General features: G+C 41.9%; 1 protein-coding gene across 2 annotated transcripts in view; it reads left to right on the forward strand.

Moving 5' to 3' along the window:
• Positions 1–23528, forward strand: part of clpxa (caseinolytic mitochondrial matrix peptidase chaperone subunit Xa) — a 50987-nt gene that overhangs the window by 15473 nt on the left and 11986 nt on the right. The window contains exons 6-8 of one of the 2 annotated variants that reach the window (XM_080214446.1): positions 8268–8309; positions 14835–15011; positions 16834–16998. In XM_080214446.1, coding sequence (XP_080070572.1) covers positions 8268–8309; positions 14835–15011; positions 16834–16998 — 384 coding nt within the window. The remainder of the gene's footprint in view (positions 1–8267; positions 8310–14834; positions 15012–16833; positions 16999–23528) is intronic. The other variant, XM_080214447.1, reaches the window with a different exon arrangement.

A 23528-nucleotide genomic window follows, 5' to 3' on the forward strand; every position in this document is an offset into this window, starting at 1 on the left:
AAGACTTGTGCTCCAGAATTAGTCACGTGCCCTAGCCAAGCTGTTCCAGAACAGCTACAAAACAGGCACCTACCTGGCAATGTGCAAAATTGAAACAGAAGGAAATCCAACAACACCAGCTTAAAGTCCAGCAAGTTTATTTGTAGCAAATGCCCCAAGTTTTCAGAACAGGCTGCCCCTTCATCAGGTGGCTGGGAGTTCTTTATCTGGTGTTGTGGGATTTCTTTCTGTTTTACCCCAGTCCAATGCTGGCATCTCCACACTGTGCAAAATTGCACAGATATATCCTGTATACACAAAACAGGACAAATCCAACCTTGCCACTTACTGTCCCATCAGTCTACTCATGATCATCACTAAAGTGATGGAAGGAGTCATCAACACTGCTAACAAGCAGCACTTACTCAGCAATAACCTGCTCACAGCAGCTCAGTTTGGTCCACCAGGATCACTCAGCTCATTACAGCTTTGGTTCAAACATGGACAAAAGAGTTGATCTCCAGAAGTGAGGTGAGGGTGGCTGCCTTTGATATCAAAGCAGCCTTTGAGTGTAGCATCAAGGAGACCTAGCAAAACTGGAGTCGATGGGAATTGAGGGGGAACCCTCCTCTGGTTAGAGTCATATCTGGCACAAAAGACTGTGTGATTGGAGGTCAATCAACTCACCTATAGGACAACAATGCAGGAGTTCCTCAGGGAAGTGTCCTTGGCCCAACCATCTTCAGCTGCTTCATCAATACCTTCCTTCCATCATAAGGTCAGAAATGGGGATGTTTGATGACTACAGTGTTTACTATGTGCAATGACTCAGTCCACTTCCAAATGCAGCAAGACCTGGATAAAATCCAGGCTTGGGCTGACAAGCAGCAAGTAACATTCACCAACACAAGTGCCAGGTAATGACCCTCTCCAACAAGAGAGGACCTAACCTTCATCCCTTGACATTCAATGGCATTTCATCATTGAATCCCCCACTATCATCATCAATTGACCAGAATCTGAACTGGACTAGTGGCTGGGAAACCTGTGGTAAGTAACTCCCCAAAGCCTGTCCACTACCTACAAGCACAGGTCAAGATGCGATGGAATATTCTCCACTTGCCTGGATGAGTGCAGCTCCAACAACAGTCAAGATGCTCGACATCATCAAGGACAAAGCAATCCATTTGGTACCCTTCTACAAACATTCAATTCCATTACCATCAACAAACCTTTGCACCAGTGTTCACCATCTGCTGAACTCACCAAGGCTCCTGAGACTGCATTCCAACCCACAACCGCTATCATAAGAACATAAGAAATAGGAGCAGGAGTAGGCCATCTAGCCCTTCGAGCCTGCCCCGCCATTCAACAAGATCATGGCTGATCTGAAGTGGATCAGTTCTGCTTTCTCCCCATAACCCTTAATTTCCTTGTCTATCAGAAATCTATCTACCTGTGACTTAAATATATTCAGCGAGGTAGCCTCCACCACTTCAACGGGCAGAGAATTCCAGAGATTCACGAGAGCAGCAGATCCTGGAAACACAATTACCTGAAGGTTCCCTCCCAATTCATTCACTATCATGACTTGAAAAGATATTACTGTTCCTTCATGTCGCTGGCTCAAACCCCTCCTTAACAGCACTGTGGGTGTACTTTCATCTTGGGAATGTAGCTCGCTGCCACCTTTTCCAGGGCAACTGGGGATGGACAATAAATGCTGGCTTGGCCATATCTTGTAAATTAATAAAAGAAAAAAAATCCTGATATTTGTGAAGAATAAACAAGGAAGAGTTTAGAGTATTCACTCTTTGGTAAGATCCATGTTCAAAATACAAAAAGACATAAGAACATAAGAAATAGGAGCAGGAGTAGGCCATCTAGCCCTTTGAGCCTGCCCCGCCATTCAGTAAGATCATGGCTGATGTGAAGTGGCTCAGTTCCACTTTCCCGCTTTTTTCCCATAATCCTTAATTCCCTTGTCTGCCAAAAACCTATCTACCCATGTCTTAAATATATTTAGCGAGGTAGCCTCCACCACTTCAACGGGCAGAGAATTCCAGAGATTCACCACCCTTTGAGTGAAGAAGTTCCTCCTCAACTCTGTAAGACACATAGCAATTTATAAAGTTTCAGTAAACTTGAAAAAGTATTCCACACTGACAAGTTTGATCTACTGTAAAGTGTGCCTCTCCTAGAATTAATTGTTCTAAACCAGCATTTTGTTGAGCCAATGTGAAAACGTACGAAAGCCATGTACGTGGCTCTTGCACATCTACAGAGAGCAAATTTCTGGCAGGAACACTGTTCTTGTGGTTTTATTTTAGTTGAACAATAGATCTGTCCTCTGACATATAGTTAAGGTGAGAAAAAAAACGTGAGGAACACAGTACCAAATATAGGTAATCTGATATTCGAATTTCAAAGAATTTGAGGTGTTGTTGCCAACTTCTTGTTTGTATTTTATGTATGTATTTGCTTCTCTTGGGCAAGAATGTGTGCAATCTTTCACTAAAAGGATGTCAATGAACCATCAAGGTTAAAACCACCAGTTAATTTTGTCTGTGTAATCTTGGTTTTGCAGACATATAAGCCTAGAACAACAGAAAGTTGCTTTGTACGCATCACTCAGCAAAGTAATCACGTGCACAGCAAAAGCCAAGTATACTAATTTGGTAGGAGAGGGGAGAGTAAGTAGTTCTCAAATAATGTGAAGAGCTTAAAGAAGGCACTAAAGCAGAGCTTTTGGTATTCTTGAATTTTACAACTTTTTAGGCGGCATTTACGGGCAGCACGGTGGCACACTGGTTAGCACTGCTGCCTCACAGCGCCAGGGACCCGGGTTCAATTCCCGACTTGGATCGCTGTCGGCGTGGAGTTTACACGTTCTCCCCACGTCTGCGTGGTTTTCCTCTGGGTGCTCCGGTTTCCTCCCGTAATCTGAAAGATGTGCTGGTTAGGTGCGTTGACCCGAACAGGCAGTGGAGTGTGAAGACTAGGGGAATTTCACTGTAACTTCATTGCGGTGTTAATGTAAGCCTTACTTGTGACTAATAAATAAACTTTAACGTCGTCAGAGCATCTTGCATTGTTGCAATGAAATTGGTTAATGTGTTTAAAAATTATTTTGGCAGTTAACCTCGTTTAAATTTGGCTGTTGAAAGTTGGCAACAGTATTTTAAATGGTTCCATTAGCATTTGAACCACACTGAGATTCAAGGAATCTGAAATATAATCCTCTGCAAAGCTGAACAATGGTTTGCCTTATGACTTCAGTGTGAATAAAGTTTAGATGGATTAGCACATCTGCAGGTTCCTACATCTGTCAGGTTAAAGGTGTATCACTTAGTACAGTTAGATTTGATGTGTGTATGTGATTGTGGTATGTTTTTGGACTCTCTGATTTTGATACTTAAGCATGGTTATAGATTTGAGCCATTAAAAAGAACTAAGTATCAACTAGAGATCATAATTCTCCTGTTGTAAGGTGACGTTCTTTGAAAGTAAAGTTTTGCAATTGGTTTAGTTATTGTACCTATAGTCCTAACAAAATGGGTAATACATTCAAACAATAGAACCCCTTGTACTCCTGGATTGTAGTGGGTTTTTTTGGCAATTGAAAGTGCCTGTGGGGTGGAGGTGGGAAATAATCCAGCCAATATCAAAAGCTGGCAAGTCAAAGGTTTCTTGTGGGCTGCCAGCAGGACAGAAGAATATGTAATGCAGTCATATTTTTGGTCTTGAGAGTGAGGCACTGAGTGCAGCAGGAATCTAACCAAGCCCAGAAGCGAGGATTTGGCACAGAGTAATAACTGTGCCCAGTAGGGGGAAAGAACATGAGAGGTTCTGGCATGGTGGAGTATAGTGCCACTTACTTTAGAGACACGACTTTTCCTTCACCCAGCTGCCAATATTGAAGTATGATGCACTTATATGAGAAATTTAAAACTTCAGAATTTAAAGATAAACTTTAGCCTGATGGAGTCAGCCTGATGAGACCTGTCTGTAATGGCAAAATGTGTGCTCTGTGTACCAATAGAAGAATTTCTTGCTCGGTCCTGCTTGAGATTTGCTGATCAGGATACAAAATATTTGAGTAGTTGCTGAATGTCCACTGGTCCTTTTTGCACGATCTCGCTCTGTAGAATTTCCTGTACTGTGCTGTTTTTATCAGTCTAAATAGGGCACAAGTTTTTTTTCTCATTATTTCCATTATGTTGAAAACTTGGGCCCTGCCATTGCACATTGGATATTCTCGGTGAATACAAACTCCTCAGTTTAGAGATAATGGGGTTGGTGGGGTACTGAAAACAATTACTAACTGCTGAATCTAGTGATAAAATATTTGTTATGTAGACTGTTCCCAATTTTCCAAACAACGGAAAAACAATCTATTCTTGTATTTTGAAAATATCTTGCTATAGCTGGGTGGGATTGCTGTTACCTGGCTTCATTCTTGGCTCTCTCAAATAACATGCAATGGCTTCTTCACCTGCTTTTGCACCATTCCTCTGATGTCTGCCAATGATTGATCCTTGGACCCATTTTATTTCTCAGTGACATCAACCGAGAATACAGCTTTGGCTTTCACGTGTAGCTAATGACACCCAGCACTGCCATGCTGCCACCTCTCTGGACTGCTTCCTCCTCCTCCTTTGGGTACCATGCATTTAAGAGAGCACAAGTGACCCTGGACATCCTTTGGATTGATCCATGATTCTGCTTTACAAAGTACTGCAATGGCTTGCTGTTACAACTCTCCAGCTCTCGCCTGCCATTAGGAAGGACTTACAGGTCAATAATCAGCCTGTTTGGCTACATTATGAATGCATCTTCCATGACCAATAAGTCCTGAGGTGAAACTTGAACCCAGAGCTACTGGCCTGGAGGTATGGGTGCCACACTGCGCCACAGGAGCTTTCTCGGCTGCCTCACTGTCACTAAATGATCAGCCTGCTTATCCAGTATTCTATACTGGATGAGCACAAATTTCCTTCAATTAAATATTAATTTAGACTGGAACGCTTGTTTTCTGTTCCCAGTCCAAACTCTGTACACTTGCAACTGACTCCATTCCTTTCTTAAAACAATGAGATTAAGAGACTTGTTCATAAACTTGATGTCATACTGTATTTTTGAGATGAGCTCCAACCTCATATGTGCCAGCACTAAGACCAGCCATCTTGTAATATTGAGTAACTTTGCACCTGTCTCAGCTCACTGTTGAAATCTTGATTCATGCCTTCATTATCTCAAGACTGATTCCATTGTACTAGTCTCCCATATTCTGCCCTTTATAAATTTGAGCTAATGAAAAGTCTGCACGTTTCTTAATTCACAATTAGCCCCAGTCCTCTATCATCCCTGTGCCTTCTGGTCTCTGTTGGCTCCCCTTCAAAGAACATCTTGATTTTAAAATTCTCATCCTTATTTTCAAATCCTTCCACAGCTTCACCCCTCCAGATCTGGAATCTCCTGCAGCCCTATATCCTCTGAGATATCTGCACTCATCTGATTCTGGATTCTTGAGCCTCCCCGATTTTAATCACACCATCATTGTGACCGTACCTTGAGTCGCCTGGGCGATAAGCTTGCGAATGGGACAGAGAGGGCTTCCATTCATCTCTTTGCCTGTTCATCCTACTTCCCTCCTCTTTGGTTTTCTGAGCTAATAGCTCCTCATATGGCTCGGTGTCATACTTTACTCTGTAATGCTCCTATGAAGCCCCTTGGAAGGTGTTTTTTTTTTCCACGAGCTAAATCACACTTTCTAGTTTCCTTCCCTGGATGATTAATTTTCAAGCAGCTGTCTGATTACTTATCTAAGAATTCATGGACTCGTATTTGTGGCAGAGGTTTCCTCAAACTAAATAATTCCATATGCTAAGAAATCAAATGCTATTGTGTGAGATAAAAAGACTGTCAAAATTGAGCTCTCCAGTGATTTGGCTTCCATGAAAACCAACAGCTGGAAAAATGTCAAATCTGCTTCCTATGGAACTGTACGGATGGTAAAATCTGTTCTATAATACTTCTAATAGGTATAATTGCCTTAACAGATCTGTTTGTGTTGAGTATTTTATGAATCATCTCATCAAATTACCCTCTTGTTAATGGACTGTAATACATTCCATTGTAGTGTTTGTGTTTTCATGGTAATCGACTATACGTCAAAGCTTTAAATGGCAGTTTCTATTCCTGATGTGGAGAAGCCATCGTTGGCCTGGGGTAAACACGGTAAGAAGTCTGACAACACCAGGTTTTGTCAGACTTCTTACTGCAGTTTCTATTCCTGTCAGGCATATTACATAATGCATTTACCATTCTTGTAAGCATAGCTTTTAAAAATACTGTCAACCTATTTTAGCAGTGAAATATATTTATAGCTGGACTGTTGCCAAATAATAATGACAATTAGCTTTACGATTTGAAATAGCGTACATCAACATAGTATTTTGGGACATAAATATATTTGGAGAGTTAAGTAGTTGAAGCTTAATTTCTGTAATATTTGTTCCACATAGTAAACCGTTGTCATTGTATCTGATATTCAGTGGAGATGTGATGAGACTGTCTTGAGAATTGCAATTGAAGCAAGACCACGTGTGTTGTTCAAGCTTAAGACTGCCATATTTGTATCAGCAACATGCATTGCTATCACTACCTCAGCATACGGTATTAGTTTCAGGTCAAGCCACATACACAGATTGCTCGTAGCAAAGTTTCAGTCTGTTGGATTCTTGGTGAACTGGAACTTGTTTGAAGAAAATGAAATGTGGTAAACCACCCTTTACTAAACCAGCATTCTTGGATTATGCATTGCAATGAAGACTGTCCATTAGTGCTCTAATAAAACAACCACTAGTGTTTATTTTGTAAAATATAATGTCGGTGCAGTGGCCCTTGCTACAGGTTCCAACTAATGTGTATGAAGTATCAGATGTTGTTTTGGCATTGGACAGCATGGGGAAAGCTTGTGTGGGAGACTAAGTCAGGAACAGCGATCAAGTCCTTTTAATATAGGGTTGGGAAGAGCACACTTGTTTCACCCAGATCTAGAGAGGTTACTAATCTCCAGATTGATTTCCCTATGCAGCCTACAACAGCCAACCATTCTTGGGTGGGTGAGGGATGTACAAGTGACAGGCGTATCGCCTGCTGCCTGTTTTTGTCCTTGACAAATATGCAGTGCAACCTGTTTCCTGCCTGCCATTTTGGAACTTTCAATGGCCATGTTTTCTGGGCAAATGTACAAGTTTACCAAGTAATTTCCTGACTTGTAATCAACTGAATTAGCAGTATACATCAACATTCTGCATGCTGTATTTATTGTCTCTGCCTTGTGCTTTGGCTTATTAACTTTGTTTCAGTTTTAGCTGTGCCATGCACTGCTTGCTTGCAATATCCTCTTTTCCAGTGTGTAAGACCTTGTCAGTATTCTATTTCATCTGCTAAGCACTTGCCAATGTTCAGATTTTATCTCCATTTTTGTAGCTCCAATCCACCAGTTTAGTATCAAGTAAAAACAAACATCAAAAAATAATTTCTTGTAAAAAAAAAATCCGCTTTTATTTTCATGCGTCAAAATGTACTTGAAATTGCTCTTCCAAAATTGGCATATTAGTGTAAGTGGCTTGAGTGGAGTAAAGCAGTGGTTGAAGCAGAAGTTACTGAACTTTCAGCCATAAAGTTGTTATTTTACTCCCAACAAAAATTTAATTGCTGTGAACCTCAATACAAAAATACAACTAATGTAATTTTTTTTTAAATTCTTGATTTTGTTGTGGATAATTACAGTGACATAATCTGTTGTAACGCTTAGTTAGAGGAAACAAACCATTTAGTTTCAGTCCCCAGAAGAATTGCCTTTTATGTGAAGTAGAATGTTAACTGATGATTTGCTGTGGTACACTAATTATTATAGAGAGCGTGCATTTTAAAATAGTTAATCTATTGAGGCAATTTCTGTCTGCACTCTTGTTGCAATAGAAGGCATTATTCTAACTCCCCCTCCTCAAAATGTCCATTTTATGTAGTTCTCAACTGTATGTAATGTTTTAACTTTTTTGTAGGATGTGGAGTGGTTAAATGGAAGATCCTTTACCACTTAAGGGTTTAGTGTACACTTGCAGTACTCCAATCAGTATTTGTTCTGTTGATCAGAAAAGATTTGTGGATCAGTGTGAAGAAGTAAAATACAAATTTATTAAATGTGCGGATTGAAAGTTCATCTATGCTGCATCTAGTTAGTTCGTTCTTTGATAATATTTCTAACCTTTCTCTAGAGTTAGAAATCCGAAGACGAGAGGATGAGTACAGATTTACAAGTAAGTTGACTCCATCTTCTCACCTGTGCCCTTTTTTTGGTTTCTCTTTATTTATTTATTTTTGTTTGAAACTGCAAACAGTTCAATTGTTAACTGGATTGTGTAGCCAACCACTCGGATAGTCCTTGGTGGTCTAAAAATGGACACAGGTGATCATACAAATTTGTAATTTGGTTGAGGCCTCTTCTGAAATACATTCAAAAGTACAATAAATATAAAGTGCAGTGGTGTTTTTGAGAAGACTTGTGTGTTCATTAAATAGAAAATTATACAAAAATACAGAACGTGTTGAACAACATTTTAAACTGGAATGAAAACAAATTTTAGGAAGAGGGGACTTGCTGAAATTCATCTAATTTCTGCAAATTTATTATATTTTATAAGTCTCTTAAAGTTGTCTGATTTCTATTTTTCTTTTTCAATTTGCCACCTCTTTCTGTTAGAACAAAATAGGTTTAATTTATAATTTACAACTTTATTTTTCACAATGTGATATTAATTGAAAGCCTGATTTGAGAAAGACTTCCTCATGCTTGTTTCACAATATCTGAGATGTACTGTGCTAGTGAACTATGGTAGTTGTCTCAAAGTTTGTTGCATTTTGAAAATCCCAACCGCAGTCTTTATAATAGCCAATAAAACTTGAAAATCAGGTTAATTTGAATCAGCACACGTACATTATAAAAACCCTGATGGTGTTATAATCTGTATACTAGCCTTTACAGAATGTAACTTCTGAAAGATGGGAAAATGGCACGTTTCATTTTTTGCTTTGTTACATCTGGTGAAAGTGGCAGTAATGTTTATTTCTTCATCTGTAAAGCCATTTTTTTTCATAAAAGGCCTGTGACTCTACAAATCTGCAGTGCTGCATTTGTGTGTTTTGTCTGTATATGTGTGTTTCTGCACCCGCATGATGCAAAAGCTAATATTGTATTGTGTTTACTCCATTAAAATAACTGCTGTATCTTTTGAAACTTGACAGATTTTAAGAAAATGTCAGAATGAGTAAAGGTCATTTAGACCTTCCAGTTCACCCTGTCATTCAGGTCCTGCTTTAGGATCTGGTCCAACTCTTTCCCTTTCTCCTATAATCCTCTGTTGTTCTCCTCTTTGCTGGTTCAGAAGTTAACAATGTCTGCTGATAACAGTTCCAGGAATGTCCTATGTGGTTTCATTGTAAGCAGTGAACGTGCATCTTTAACAGAGATACAGCCCAATCTAAGAAGCCACTCAAGTGGCAACTCTGTATTCTCAGCCTATAAACGTTATTTCATTGGCCTTGGCAACACATGGTCTGTCCTTATGTTTCCATTCGAGACAATTCGGAATGACCTCTTTATTGTTATCAGTTAAGTAGGGAGAAATCCCTGGCTAAGGTTTTATGCTGAAAAAGTTGGTGCATCTGTTACATTATGATTTGATTTCAAATAAATATTCTGAGGCTTTATTAATTTCTCAGACAACATCATATTCTTTGAATCTGCTCATGTATTTGAACATAGTTTTCTTTGTGACCACCATCATGTGATTCTTTGTTTGGCTGATTATTGCATCTAAGTTTCTTTAATGACTTCCATTCATTAATGGACCCTTCAATTTACAGTTCTCTTGCTGCTTTCTGTACCTATATATTGGCTAACATTTCTACATTAGTTGATAAGACCCTCTGTATGTTACCTCTTAACATTGCATATTCTCCCAATTCTTGATCATCTACAAACATGATGGTGCAACTGCTTATGAGAGAATTTTCACTCTGTTGTCTGCTCCGCCATCAGAATTCAGTCATCTAAATTAAGTTAATTTTCCTATTTGTAATGAATGGCAAGGAATGAAACAATAGAACTTGGCTGCACTCTTCCTTGTAGTTGTTATGGCCACAGTGAGTCTATTTATAATGCAGCAGATGGGGAAGAAGAATCATGTTTATTTGTACAATAAGCGCATTGTAAGCCAAGTTTGGCACTATACGGGACTTGTTAGTGTCAAAATGGAGCAGTGCGGGCTCCTGCCACCAGCGAGTCAGTATGAGTTTGACTCTGGGTTTTCATTGAAAGTTAATTTTTGAGTCAGATGGACCCTGATATCATTCAACCACCTGTGTAATTATCTAACTAATTATTCAGCTAAAGGTGATATCTACTTGGCCCTAGCATTGACCAATTTTTTTCAATATCAAAATGAAGTAGCAGCTATAATCTCCTTTACAAAGCCATGACACCAATAGCACCATGGAATTGCTGACCCTTCAACCTAACCTCCACGTTTTATGCTCCCAGTCCAAAGGCAGCTGCAGTGTTCCAATTTTTAAAAAAGTCTGCACATCATACCAGCATAGCATCTCTCCACTGCCTGTATCTGTCAAGGTTTCTCTTAGACAGCATCACCACCCTGAGTTCCTCCCTTTAGGCAGAGAAGGCCAGGTTGTAAAGTTGACTGTTTGCTGAATGAAGGATTTTGGTGCGTGCAGCCTCTGGGAAATCTCAAGCGCACCTTCTGTCAGTAACTGCTAGGATCAGATGAGTCAGTTTGGTTCATCTGAAAGGTATAACTGTGTATGGCCTTATGTGTTACTTATTTTGATTATATTTATATAAATAGTACATTTATTATATACCAAAATAATCAATCGCTTATTTTATTTTAAATGATTTTATCACATCTCATTTAAGATATTTTCTTATTATATTTAGTAAATTAGTTCCAATATGACAATTTGACAATATGTCAAAGGTACAGAGGGATATGGGCCAAATGCGGGCAATTGGGGTTAGTTTTGGTGTTTTTAAAAAAAAAAGGGTGGCATGGACAACGGCCTGTTTCCATGCTGCAAACCTCTATGACTCTATGATTCTATGGTGCATATGATGTACACATTTTGAGAGCAGTAATGACACTTGTATCTTCAAGTGGTCGTATAGTAACAGGATGAATGTGAGGCCATGCCACTTGAGCGTAACTGTTCCACTCTGAAACTCTTGTTTTTCTTACACCATTCATCTTGTTCCATTTGCTTTCTTATGCTGTTTTTAATGTTTTGTTAATTAATCTAATTTTGAATCCACACATTTTGTACCTGTGGGTACATTTGAAATAAGAGATTAGGTCTATTTAAAGGCTTACGGCCCTTAAATGCGCGCACAGCTGCTTGATTGACCTAGTTACTAATTCACTTCCCAGTAGAAATTACAAATATCATTTTGTATGAATAAGTTTATTTATGGTGAGTCTCAATCTAATCACTGTTCTGCAGATAATTACTCAGCTTATTTGATGAACATCTATAGTAATTGCACTGTTTGTAAAGATGTAGCAACTAATTAATCCGTAAGAACTTCACAAAGCCAATCTTTTAGACATGCTTTTAGTCATCTTATCTGAAATTTTTGCCACTCCACACCATCTATATGTAGCAGTTTGGGATATTTTTTCAGTTAAATATATAAATGCAAGTTGTTTTTAATCAGCATTTAGATTATAAACTTAGTATAAGCAGTTACAAATTTTACTGTCCCATTGTTAACATAAACAACTGGCCACGGTAGTGGAATCATTAAATGATAGTCTAAAATTAGCCATTCAAAGTTAGGGCAATGGCTATAGGATGGTTGTCCATCTCTCCTGTCCTTAAGACTTGAATTACATTTCTGTTCCGTGACTGCAAATTTCATTTGTGCCGTTGCTGTGAATCATCAGCTTGTGCTGAAAAATTTTCTGTGAGAAATAAATTATAAAAGTTGCACCATTTATTGTGGATGTACGGTACCTGGAGCACACCAAGTTAATTTATATCACAAAGCAGCCAGATGGAAAAAGCTCCTGGGCGGAGGAGTTTCAGGTCTTGTGCACAGATTTTGTGCATCAAATGTGACATGGGGGTTCATTTCTTGTTCCCCTGTGGAGGATAGGTAGATAATATCCTGCAAACCAATGCCTAGTGAAAATTCTACAGAAAAATTACTTTCAAATTGGAGTTATAATTTCTTTAGAGTACCTTCTACTCAATTTAAACAATTAACTTTAAAAAACCTGAGATGTGTGGTTTTAATGTGGCTTTATCTGTGTCACTGAGAGTTGCAGGCATTTGCGCCAGAGCGGAGTTCAGACACTGGTGAGTTGGTTGGTCAGATTATTATTTAAGGGTCAGAGTACGACAAACAGCTGTCTGGTTAGTTGGGGACTTGCTGTACACCAACAGCGGTTTCAGCCTGAGGTTCTACAATGAGAAGTAAGGGAGAAAAATAAAAATCTCTATGTAAATAACTGATAAGAAGTTGATTGGTTTTTGTGAAGGCAAAGGGGTACAGATAATAAAATACTTGCATCTAAGCCAAATATTTCATATAGGTAAAGCAAGAGTGAAAATTATAATCTAATGCTGCATGAAGAGATTTTTTTGGGGGGGAAGAAAATCCAGTGAGTCTTATTTTGAACAGGTTTGCTAAATAGGTAGTTAGCACAAATATATTTAAAACCCTATATCTTTAAGTATCCAAAAGTATATAATAATTTTACCTTGCAGTAGCCCCAGTCTTTTCATGAATGTGTCGGTGAGCTGATGAGCATTCAAGTAAAGCTAACTTTTGTAACCAACCTTTGTTACTGAGGACATTTGTGTCACTGATTATTGTTCCACCTAGTTAGAGGTAACTCTACACAACATGAAAGTCGGAGGTGTGGTAGATAGTGAGGAAGGGTGTCTTAGTTTACAGGGAGACTTGGACAAGTTGCAGAGCTGGGCCGACAGGTGGCGGATGGAGTTTAATGCGGAAAAGTGTGAGGTAATTCACTTTGGCAGGAATAACGGATGTGTAGAGTATAGGGCTAACGGTAGGACTCTGAATAATGTGGATGAACAGAGGGATCTAGTTGTATGTGTACATAGATCCCTGAAAGTTGGGAATCAAGTAGATAGGGTTGTTAGGAAGGCATACGGTGTCTTGGCGTTTATTGGTAGGGGGATTGAATTTAGGAGCCGCAGCGTCATGTTGCAACTGTACAAAACTCTGGTGCGGCCGCACTTGGAGTATTGTGTGCAGTTCTGGTCCCCACGTTATAGGAAGGATGTGGAGGCTTTGGAGAGGGTGCAGAGGAGGTTTACCAGGATGTTGCCTGGTATGGAGGGGAGGTCCTATGAGGAGAGACTGAGGGATTTGAGGTTGTTTTCGTTAGAAAGAAGGTGGCTACGAGGGGACCTTATTGAAACATATAAGATGATTAGAGGTTTAGATAGGGTGGACAGTGATAGCCTTTTTCCTTGGATGGAGAAAGCTAGCACGAGGGGGCATAGCTTTAAATTAAGGGGTGTTAGTTATAGGACGGATGTCAGGGGTAGCTTCTTTACCCAGAGGGTGGTGAGGGATTGGAATGCCCTGCCTGCTGCAGTTGTAAATGCGCCTAGTTTGGGGGCGTTTAAGAGATCCGTGGATAGGTTTATGGATGGAAAGGGTTTGGTTTAGGTTAGAGTGTCATTGCTTTTTAACTGGTCGGCGCAACATCGTGGGCCGAAGGGCCTGTTCTGCGCTGTAATGTTCTGTGTTCTATGAAGTAATCTTGTCCCTTCCTGGCCTGTATAGCTCAACTACCATATTGGTGCAGTAAGCACATTAGGGTCAGAGAGCTGAGGCCCATTTCTAAATGGTTGTATAGCTGGTCACAAGCTTTTTGCCTGAGGAAAGGATGGAATTTTAAAAGAAGGAAATGCACAAGTTATGGCAAGAAAAAATCTTCCCTCGGTGTCATCCTGGAAATGCGAAAAGCAGATGGGGATTATAGATTGAGATTGAAGTCGATTTTAACTATAATTGCAGCAATCTTTTATTTCAGAGTTCTAGCATTTTTAGTTTTTTTAATCTCAAGGATTGGAAGCATATTTATTGTCGAGAGTTGAATGAAGTTCACAGCAGTGAACTAGCATGTTTTTTTTCACTGAATGTATTTCATTCAGACTGGGCGTTATTGTGCCTGTGTTATTCCTGTCCTTGATGTACTTGATACCGAGACTGGGCATACAATTGGAAAGCGTTTTGTTTCCCTGTCACTGACATAGGTCACCCATCCTGCCTCCGTCAAATTTGGAAGTTCTTTTCCATCTTTCTGTTTTTGGCCAAATCATTAGAAAACTTTTTTTAAACACCAAGTAAGGCTGTTTGAAAAATATAATATTTTTTGAAAATTGTACAAATTTGAGATTCAAATTCATGTGAAAGTGCTAATGTTATAACATATAACAGATAGTGATCTCTGTACTCTTTATAATCTGTCACACTTCATTTTACTTAGCTTATTAATTGCAGCTGAAGTATTTAGGTAATATCATAATTAAATCACTTGCGTTGTGTAATTTTAACATTTGATACAGTTACTACTAATTTATTAGAAAAATCAGCAAGTGATTAACATTGCAATATATATTTCACAAGTATGTTACCACATCCCAATTTATATAAAATCTTTGAAAATATCTATAAAATACCGAGATTCTCTTGTTCTTACGTGAACACTTGTTTTTCTTTCCTATAGAGTTGTTACAGATTGCAGGAATCAGCCCTCACGGCAATGCACTCGGAGCTTCCATGCAGCAACAGGCAAGTCAGTCAATTCCCCAAGAGAAGCGAGGAGGAGAGGTGCTTGACTCCACTCACGATGACATTAAGTTGGAGAAAAGCAACATTCTGTTACTTGGTCCCACAGGATCAGGTCAGTTTAATAAAGGGAGCTAATTCATTACAGTGCTGCCGCAGGCTTTACAGTGACCCCACTGACTGCAATGTTCTTGTTTTAGTTCAGCAAGTCTTGTCAAAATTGTACGTCATTTGAGATGCAGCACGGTTTCATTAAAGGGAAGTCGTGTCTGACAAATTTACTGGAGTTCTATGAGGATGTGTCTAGGGCGGTGGATAGAGGAGAGCCGGTGGATGTGGTCTTTCTAGATTTTCAGAAGGCGTTTGACAAAGTACCTCACAAGAGGTTATTGCAGAAGGTCGAGGGACATGGAGTTGGGGGTAGGGTGTTAGCGTGGATAGAGGATTGGTTGTCAAATAGGAGGCAGAGAGTGGGGGTCAACGGGTGCTATTCGGATTGGCGGATGGTGACTAGTGGAGTGCCCCAGGGGTCGGTGCTGGGGCCTCAGCTTTTTACCATTTATATAGATGATCTGGAGGAGGGAACCGAGTGTAGAGTGTCGAAATTTGCTGATGACACCAAGATTGGGGGAACGGCAAATTGTGCGGAGGGTGTGGAGAGTCTGCAGAAGGATCTAGATAGGCTGGGTGAATGGGCCAGGAAATGGCAAATGGAATTTAATGTTGGCAAGTGTGAGGTGGTCCACTTTGGTAGGAAGAATGGTAGGAAGGAGTATTACTTACGGGGCGAAAAACTGCAGCAGGCGACGGTGCAGAGGGACCTGGGGGTCCTTGTGCATGAGTCGCAAAAACCCAGCTTGCAGGTGCAGCAGGTGGTCAGGAAGGCGAATGGGATGCTGGCCTTCATAACGAAGGGGATTGAATATAAAAGTAGGGAGGTCTTGCTGCAGCTGTATAGGGCATTGGTGAGGCCGCAGCTGGAGTACTGCGTGCATTTTTGGGCGCCGCACCTGCGCAAAGATATTTTGGCCTTGGAGGGAGTGCAGAGGAGGTTTACTAGGCTGATACCGGAGTTGAGGGGGTTGAGCTATGAGGAGAGGCTGAATAAACTGGGCTTGTACTCGTTAGAGTTTAGAAGAATGAGGGGAGATCTCATTGAGACGTATAAGATGATGAATGGGATGGATAGGATAGAGGTGGAAAGACTCTTCCTGCTCAAAAAAGACAATAGGACTAGGGGGCACAGCCTCAAGATAAAAGGGGGGCGGTTTAGAACGGAGTTGAGGAGGAACTTCTTCACTCAAAGGGTGGTGAATCTCTGGAATTCTCTGCCCGTTGAAGTGGTGGAGGCTGCCTCGCTAAATATTTTTAAGACGCGGGTTGATGGGTTTTTGATCGGAGAGGGGATTAAGGGTTATGGGGAGAGGGCGGGAAAGTGGAACTGAGCCACGACAGATCAGCCGTGATCTTATTGAATGGCGGGGCAAGCTCGAAGGGCTGGATGGCCTACTCCTGCTCCTATTTCTTATGTTCTTATTATGTTCTTATGAGTTCTTGAACAAGTGAGGACTCAGATTTCTCAAGTGGGAATGGATTTGATTCTGCATAAGACCATTTCAGTGTCCATAGCTGTTCTTGCAGATGGATGGTTGTAATCTCGGACTACTTTACATTTCCTTTTAAACACCATATCATTGCATTGACATCCCCTTCTAATTAAAATACATTGTTGAAAATCAGCATTTTTTATCAATGCATAATTTTGAGTGCTTAGTAGACTTTTTATATGGTGTTTTTCCTTTGTACACTGTGTTCTTTCCTGTTGCAGCGTATGTATTAGAACTGATGATGTAGTACCACTTGTTCCATGCTTTGGATGGTGATGGTTAATTGTAAAATTGGTAGATGTGGTAAAAATAAGATTTTTCTTATTTTAGGTAAGACTTTGCTAGCCCAGACTCTTGCCCGGTGCCTAGAGGTTCCCTTTGCCATCTGTGACTGTACTACACTGACCCAAGCCGGATATGTCGGTGAAGACATTGAATCAGTTGTGGCTAAGCTCCTGCAGGATGCCAATTATAATGTGGATAAAGCACAGCAAGGTAGGATTTGCAGGCAATTAACTTTATTCATCATAAACTTCAAGTCTGAATCATTCAATTAAGTAAGCTGTCTAGGCCAAGTTTCATTTTGTGTTCAAATATTCATACTGTCCCATTTTAAAAAAAAAAGTAGTGTCCCCACAGCATGTCATTGTGTATGTGTTGCTATTTTTTAAAATCATATATTGACACACAATCTGATATTAATATGGGGCAGGGATAAATATCAATTAGATTTGCAGATGACAAAGTTCTGGTAGTAAGCATAGTGGAAGGATTACAAGAAATAGTATCTGGATGAGTAACAACAGCTGGAGTTCCCCCAAAAAAATTCTAAGTGTTGAATTCATGAGCAAACTGGAATAATTCATGCTGGTATTTTCCGATCGGAGTTCAGATTAGAATTGTCCCAGTCCTATGCCCCTTGCAGTGCAAACCCCGGTCTGGCCCGATCGCTGGTCTCCGTCCTGTCCCCATCGAACCTAATGGCAGAGTAGTAGCAGAACCCCCCCCCCCCCCCCCCCCCCACTATCACCACTGATTGCCCCCAGCTGGCACTGTCCCATGCCCATTGGCAGGTCCAAGATGTCCCCTGGGCATGGGCACTTTGCCCCTTGGGCAGTGCTAGGGGGTACCACTTCCCACCGCCCAACTCCTTGGAGGGACTTCAATTGCCTCCCTCCCCCTCACTGCAATGGGATCAGACCGCTAGCTCCCCGAAAGTAGGGAGCCACTGTAAACCCGCTGGAGACAGCCAGTCTGGTGGGGTGGGAACATAAGAACATAAGAAATAGGAGCAGGAGTAGGCCATCTAGCCCTTCGAGCCTGCCCCGCCATTCAATAAGATCATGGCTGATCTGTCGCGGCTCAGTTCCACCTTCCCGCCCTCTCCCCATAACCCTTAATCCCCTCTCTTATCAAAAACCCATCAACCCGGGTCTTAAAAATATTTAGCGAGGCAGCCTCCACCACTTCAACGGGCAGAGAATTCCAGAGATTCACCACCCTTTGAGTGAAGAAGTTCCTCCTCAACTCCGTTCTAAACCACCCCCCCTTTATCTTGAGGCTGTGCCCCCTAGTCCTACTGTCTTTTTTGAGCGGGAAGAGTCTCTCCACCTCTATCCTATCCATCCCATTCATCATCTTATACATCTCAATGAGATCTCCCCTCATTCTTCTAAACTCTAACGAGTACAAGCCTAGTTTATTCAGCCTCTCCTCATAGCTCAACCCCCTCAACTCTGGTATCAGCCTAGTAAACCTCCTCTGCACTCCCTCCAAGGCCAAAATATCTTTGCGTAGGTGCGGCGCTCAAAACTGCACACAGTACTCCAGCTGCGGCCTCACCAATGCCCTATACAGCTGCAGCAAGACCTCCCTACTTTTATATTCAATCCCCCTCGCTATGAAGGCCAGCATCCCATTCGCCTTCCTGACCACCTGCAAGCTGGGTTTTTGCGACTCATGCACAAGGACCCCGAGGTCCCTCTGCACCGCCGCCTGCTGCAGTTTTTCGCCCCGTAAGTAATAGTCCTTCCTACCATTATTCCTACCAAAGTGGACCACTGTTAGCAGGCACAGAGAATTCAGTCGTCGGCCTGCTAATAGCATTTAAATAGTATGCAAAATACTATTTAATGCTGACCCTGTCTCCCAGCTGATTTCCAGCGACACTGCCAGATATCTGAGCCTGGAATGCTCACATGAACTCCGCTAATCGGCTGATATGCAATTCTCCCGACCTGCTGTGTTTAAAAAATTATCACTGGGATGGTAGAATCACGGCCAACAGATCTGAACTTAGGAATGAAAGTGAACATTGACAAAACCAAAGGGATGCGTATCTCAAAATCACCAATAAAAATTCATACAAGAAAACTAGAACAGGTGCAATAATTCAAGTATTTGGGAAACATGTGCGGTACGTAAAAAAACAAGAACCAGGATAACATCAGAAAGGCTGTATTTGGTTAAAAAAAGATATTTGTTAACTGAAAAGTTGAATAAACAAATGAAAAAGCAACTTGGTTGAAGAGCTTGATTTAAAGCATTGTTTACAGATGTGTGGCTTGGACCATGTAGGAGGAGGAGACCAACTTGCTAAAAGTTTTGAAATGTGGATTTGGAGGAGACTAGAAAAGTTCTGCTGGACAGAAGTAACAAATGACGAAGTGCTGTGGAGAGTGCATGAACAAAAAATGTGTTAAACATTAAGAAAAGACAGAAACTGGGGGAGGAAACAAATTTGTCAATAGCATTATGGAGGGAAGATTTCAGGGGAAAAAGCAGAAGGAAGCAAATATCAATGATCGATGGCTTGATAACTGAAGGAAGTTACTGGCAAATGAAAGGAGTGGCACAGGATGGAGCAATATGGGACAACTGATGTGAGCCAATTTGCCTTCAGGCAGAACAGCCATAGTAATTTCTTTTTAAATTAGTAAACAGTCGTTACAATTTAATGTTATCAAATTATTCTCTCAAGTTATGGAAGGACCTTGGTTGTTTCACCCTTTAATAGACATATTAAACTTGATGCATTTGCTAGTATACTTTGGCATCTTTTCAAGTAGGAACTTATTGAGCAATGTAAGTTATTTCATGAACTACAAATATAAAGCACAAATTCATGGGAGATTTAAAGAACAGAGGCAAGGTTTCTCTGCTGTTTTATCTGATCAAAAACGAACTTTTTTATTCATTCATGGCATAAGAGCAGTCCTTGCAGAGTCAGCATTTACTACCTGTTACTAATTGCCCTTTAAGTGGCTGTGAGTTGCCTTTCTGTATAGAGCCGAATGGTTAACTAGGTCATTTCAAAGGATAGATAAAAGTCAACGACATTGCTGTGGCTTTGGAGTCATGCACAGGCCAGTTGAGGGAAGTACAACACATTTCCTTCGCTAAAGAACATTTGTGATCTAGATGGGTTTTCTAGATGGATTGTCACCATCACTCAAGCTACTTTTCATTCCAGATTTTTTAACTCATTAAATTTAAATTCTCATCATCTGTGGTGCGATTTGAATTGGTGTCTCCAAATCTTTGGTCAGGACTCTGCAATGCTAGTTCAATGAGATAACCTGTAAGCTAGTAAACCCATAACCTCTGAGCTCTCAACTCAAAGAACAAAGAACAACCCAGCACGGGAAACAGGCCCTTCGGCCCAACAAGCCCGCGCCGCCGCATCACCCTACACCTATTCTACCCTGCGTGTCTATGAATAGAACCCCTGACTTAGCCAGATTCAGGGGAGAATAGTGTCAATTTGGTAAAACCAATCAGCCTAAGAGCACATCTTTGGGGTGTGGGAGGAAACCGGAGCGCCCGGAGGAAACCCATGCATCCACAGGGAGAATGCACAAACTCCCACAGACACAGGCCCAAATCCATGTATCTGCACAGCTAGCAGTGCTAGTCACCGAGCTGTTGCGGCGCCCTTCTACCAGTCCAGGATCAAGCACACACACCGACACGAAGTACTAGGCCACTCCTGGAACCTCCAGGAGTAGCCCACGCACAACCCACCGTGTGCATGCCCCTCGTTTGACAACAAGGTGGACCTCCACCTGCGGAATAAAAGACAAAAACGTTAATCACAAGCCTGCCTTTCCGGTCTCTCCCGAGGTTCTAACCCTTACTTAATACCCCTACCATAACCCTCCATCCTCGTTTCACTCATGTGCCTATCTAACTGAACCTTAAACGAGTCCAATGTTCCCGCCTCCACCACCCTACTCGGTAGCGCGTTCCATACCCCCACAACTCTCTGCATAAAGAACCTTCCTCTCATATCCAAATTATATCTCTCCCCCCTCACCCTTAAATCATGTCCTCTTGTATTTGTTACCAACCTAGGGAGCAGTCTCTCACTACTGACTCTGTCTATTCCCTTCAGTATCTTATATACCTCTATCATGTCCCCCCTCAATCTCCGTCTTTCCAAGGAGAACAGTCCCAGTTTCTCCAACCTTTCCTCGTACCCCAGCCCCTCCATGCCAGGCAACATCCTGGTAAACCTCCTCTGCACCTTTTCCAGAGCCCCCACGTCCTTCCAGTAGTAAGGTGACCAGAACTGGACGCAGTACTCCAAATGAGGTCTAAGCAACGTTCTATACAACTGAAGCATTAGACGGCAGCTTTTAAACTCTATCCCCGTTCCTATAAAGGCTAGCATTCCATAAGCCTTCCTGACAACATTCTCCACTTGTGTTGCAACCTTCATGGATTTGTGAACCTGCACTCCCAGGTCCCTCTGTGTTTCTATACTCCTAATTTGTCTACCTTTAATCACATAGCTCCTCTCTACATTATTCCTTCCAAAATGCATCACCTCGCATTTGTCAGGATTAAATTCCATCTGCCACCTATCTGCCCACTGCACCAACCTATCTATATCCTGTTGTATCACTTCACAATCCACTTCGGTACCCGCCAACCCTGCCATCTTGGTGTCATCAGCAAACTTGCTGATCACACCACCTACGCTCTCTTCCAAGTCATTTATGTATACTACAAAGAGGAGAGGTCCCAGTACTGAGCCCTGCGGCACACCACTGGTCACTGGCCTCCAGCCGGACAAAGTCCCCTCCACTACTACCCTCTGTCTCCTATTACCCAGCCAGTTCTCAATCCACCTAGCTACCTGACCTCGTATCCCATGCGCCTTAACCTTTTCTACCAGCCTACCATGAGGGACTTTGTCAAACACCTTACTGAAATCCATATAGATGACATCAACGGCTCTCCCATCGTCAACCGTTTTTGTCACCTCCTCAAAGAATTCCACCAGATTCGTAAGGCAAGACCTCCCTCTAACAAAGCCATGTTGCGTATCCCCAATCAGACCGCAACGCTCCAAATGCTCATACATCCTACCCCTAAGTACTTTTTCCATTAATTTCCCTACCACTGATGTCAAACTCACCGGCCTATAATTTCCAGGGTAACATTCAGCTGCCAGTCCTGCCCTTCTCTTAACCATGTCTCTGTTACAGCCACCACATCTAACTGCCTCACAAACATCAAGGCCTTAATCTCATCCGTTTTCCCTGCCACACTCCTAGCATTGAAACAGACACAGTTCAACCCACAAGTGTCCCTCGGAACCTCCTTCTCCCTGATACTTTTCCTTTCACCCGACTCTCTCCCAGCCACCTCCCCACCCCCCCTCCATATTAGTTTAAACCCTTCATAAACACCCCAGCTAACCTCCCCGCTAAGACATTAGTTCCCCTCCCGTTCAAATTCTCCCCACCCCTCCTGTACAATTGCCCTTCTCTCCTAAACACCTCCCAGTGATCCACAAAAGTAAAGCCCTCCACCCTACACCAATCCCTCAACCATGCATTCAGCTGCATGATCTCGTCATTCTTTGCCCTGCTGGTACTGGGCAACAACCCAGAGAGTGCCACCCTAGAGGTCCTACTCTTTAGTTTGGCCCCCAACTCCCTAAATTGCCTACGGACCTCTACCCTACTCCTCCTTCCTATGTCCCCCTCCCCTACATGTACTATGACCTCAGCCTGTGCCCCCTCCCCTTTCAAAATTCCCTCTACCCTGTCCGTTACATCCTTGACCCCTGCTCCAGGGAGGCAGACCACCATCCTGGAGTCACGCCTCTGTCCACAGAACCTCCTATCGATACGTCTGACCCTCCCGTCCCCTACCACTATCACCTTGCCAGCCCCCTTCTGTCCCTCTAAGTCAGTCACCTCCTCCTGCCTATCTTTCTGTGCCCCTGTCGACGAACCATGGGGGGCCTCTGGGGAGGCCGGGGGACCCCGACTACTCTTCTTCTTCCTCTTTCCCCTCCTAACAGTCGTCCATCCTCCCTTCTCTTCAGCCCTTGAGACCTCCTCCTGCTCATGGTTCCCAGCCATTATCTCCTCGTTCTCCCTGACTAGAAACGCATCTTCCAGCCGCCCCTCGAGTTGCCTGACCCGGGCCCTCAAGCGCTGCAGTTCTAAACATTTACTGCAGATGTGGACCTTGGGGACACGTGACACCACCAGGAACTCCCACATGTGGCACCTGACGCAACTTACATTCCTCCCTATATTCCCTACCATGTCCCAACCTCCTGTAAGTGCCCAAAGGTAGAAATCTGTCTCTCACCTTCTGTAAGCCTGCTCTCGCCTAAGCCCAGCGAGCCAAAGCCCTTCTAACTCGCGTGATGATTTGTCATATTTGATATTTGAATTGTCCATTACTGCAGGGTTAATTCCTCCTGAAATATTGTTATCGCTTGCAGGTTCAGAATGCAGTTAATTCAATTTTTAGCTCATCTACCTTTTGGATGGTATTTGCTCTATTCTCCAAATTATTTGCCCCAATCTTGGCTGCCACAATTTCTGCATTACAACAGTAACTAAAATTCAGAAGTACTTTATTGGATGTATGTTGATGGAGCTGGAGATAAATTACATTGTCCAATTTTCTTTGCAGTTAAGCTTAAAATTAAATGTTTATGGGTTTAAACCTGATTGCAACCATGACCAAATAACCTTGGCTTATTCTTCAATACAGTA

The sequence above is a fragment of the Carcharhinus amblyrhynchos genome, chromosome 28 (genome assembly GCF_965287045.1).
Source record: "Carcharhinus amblyrhynchos chromosome 28, sCarAmb.v2.hapA, whole genome shotgun sequence".
In the NCBI taxonomy this organism is placed as follows: domain Eukaryota; kingdom Metazoa; phylum Chordata; class Chondrichthyes; order Carcharhiniformes; family Carcharhinidae; genus Carcharhinus; species Carcharhinus amblyrhynchos.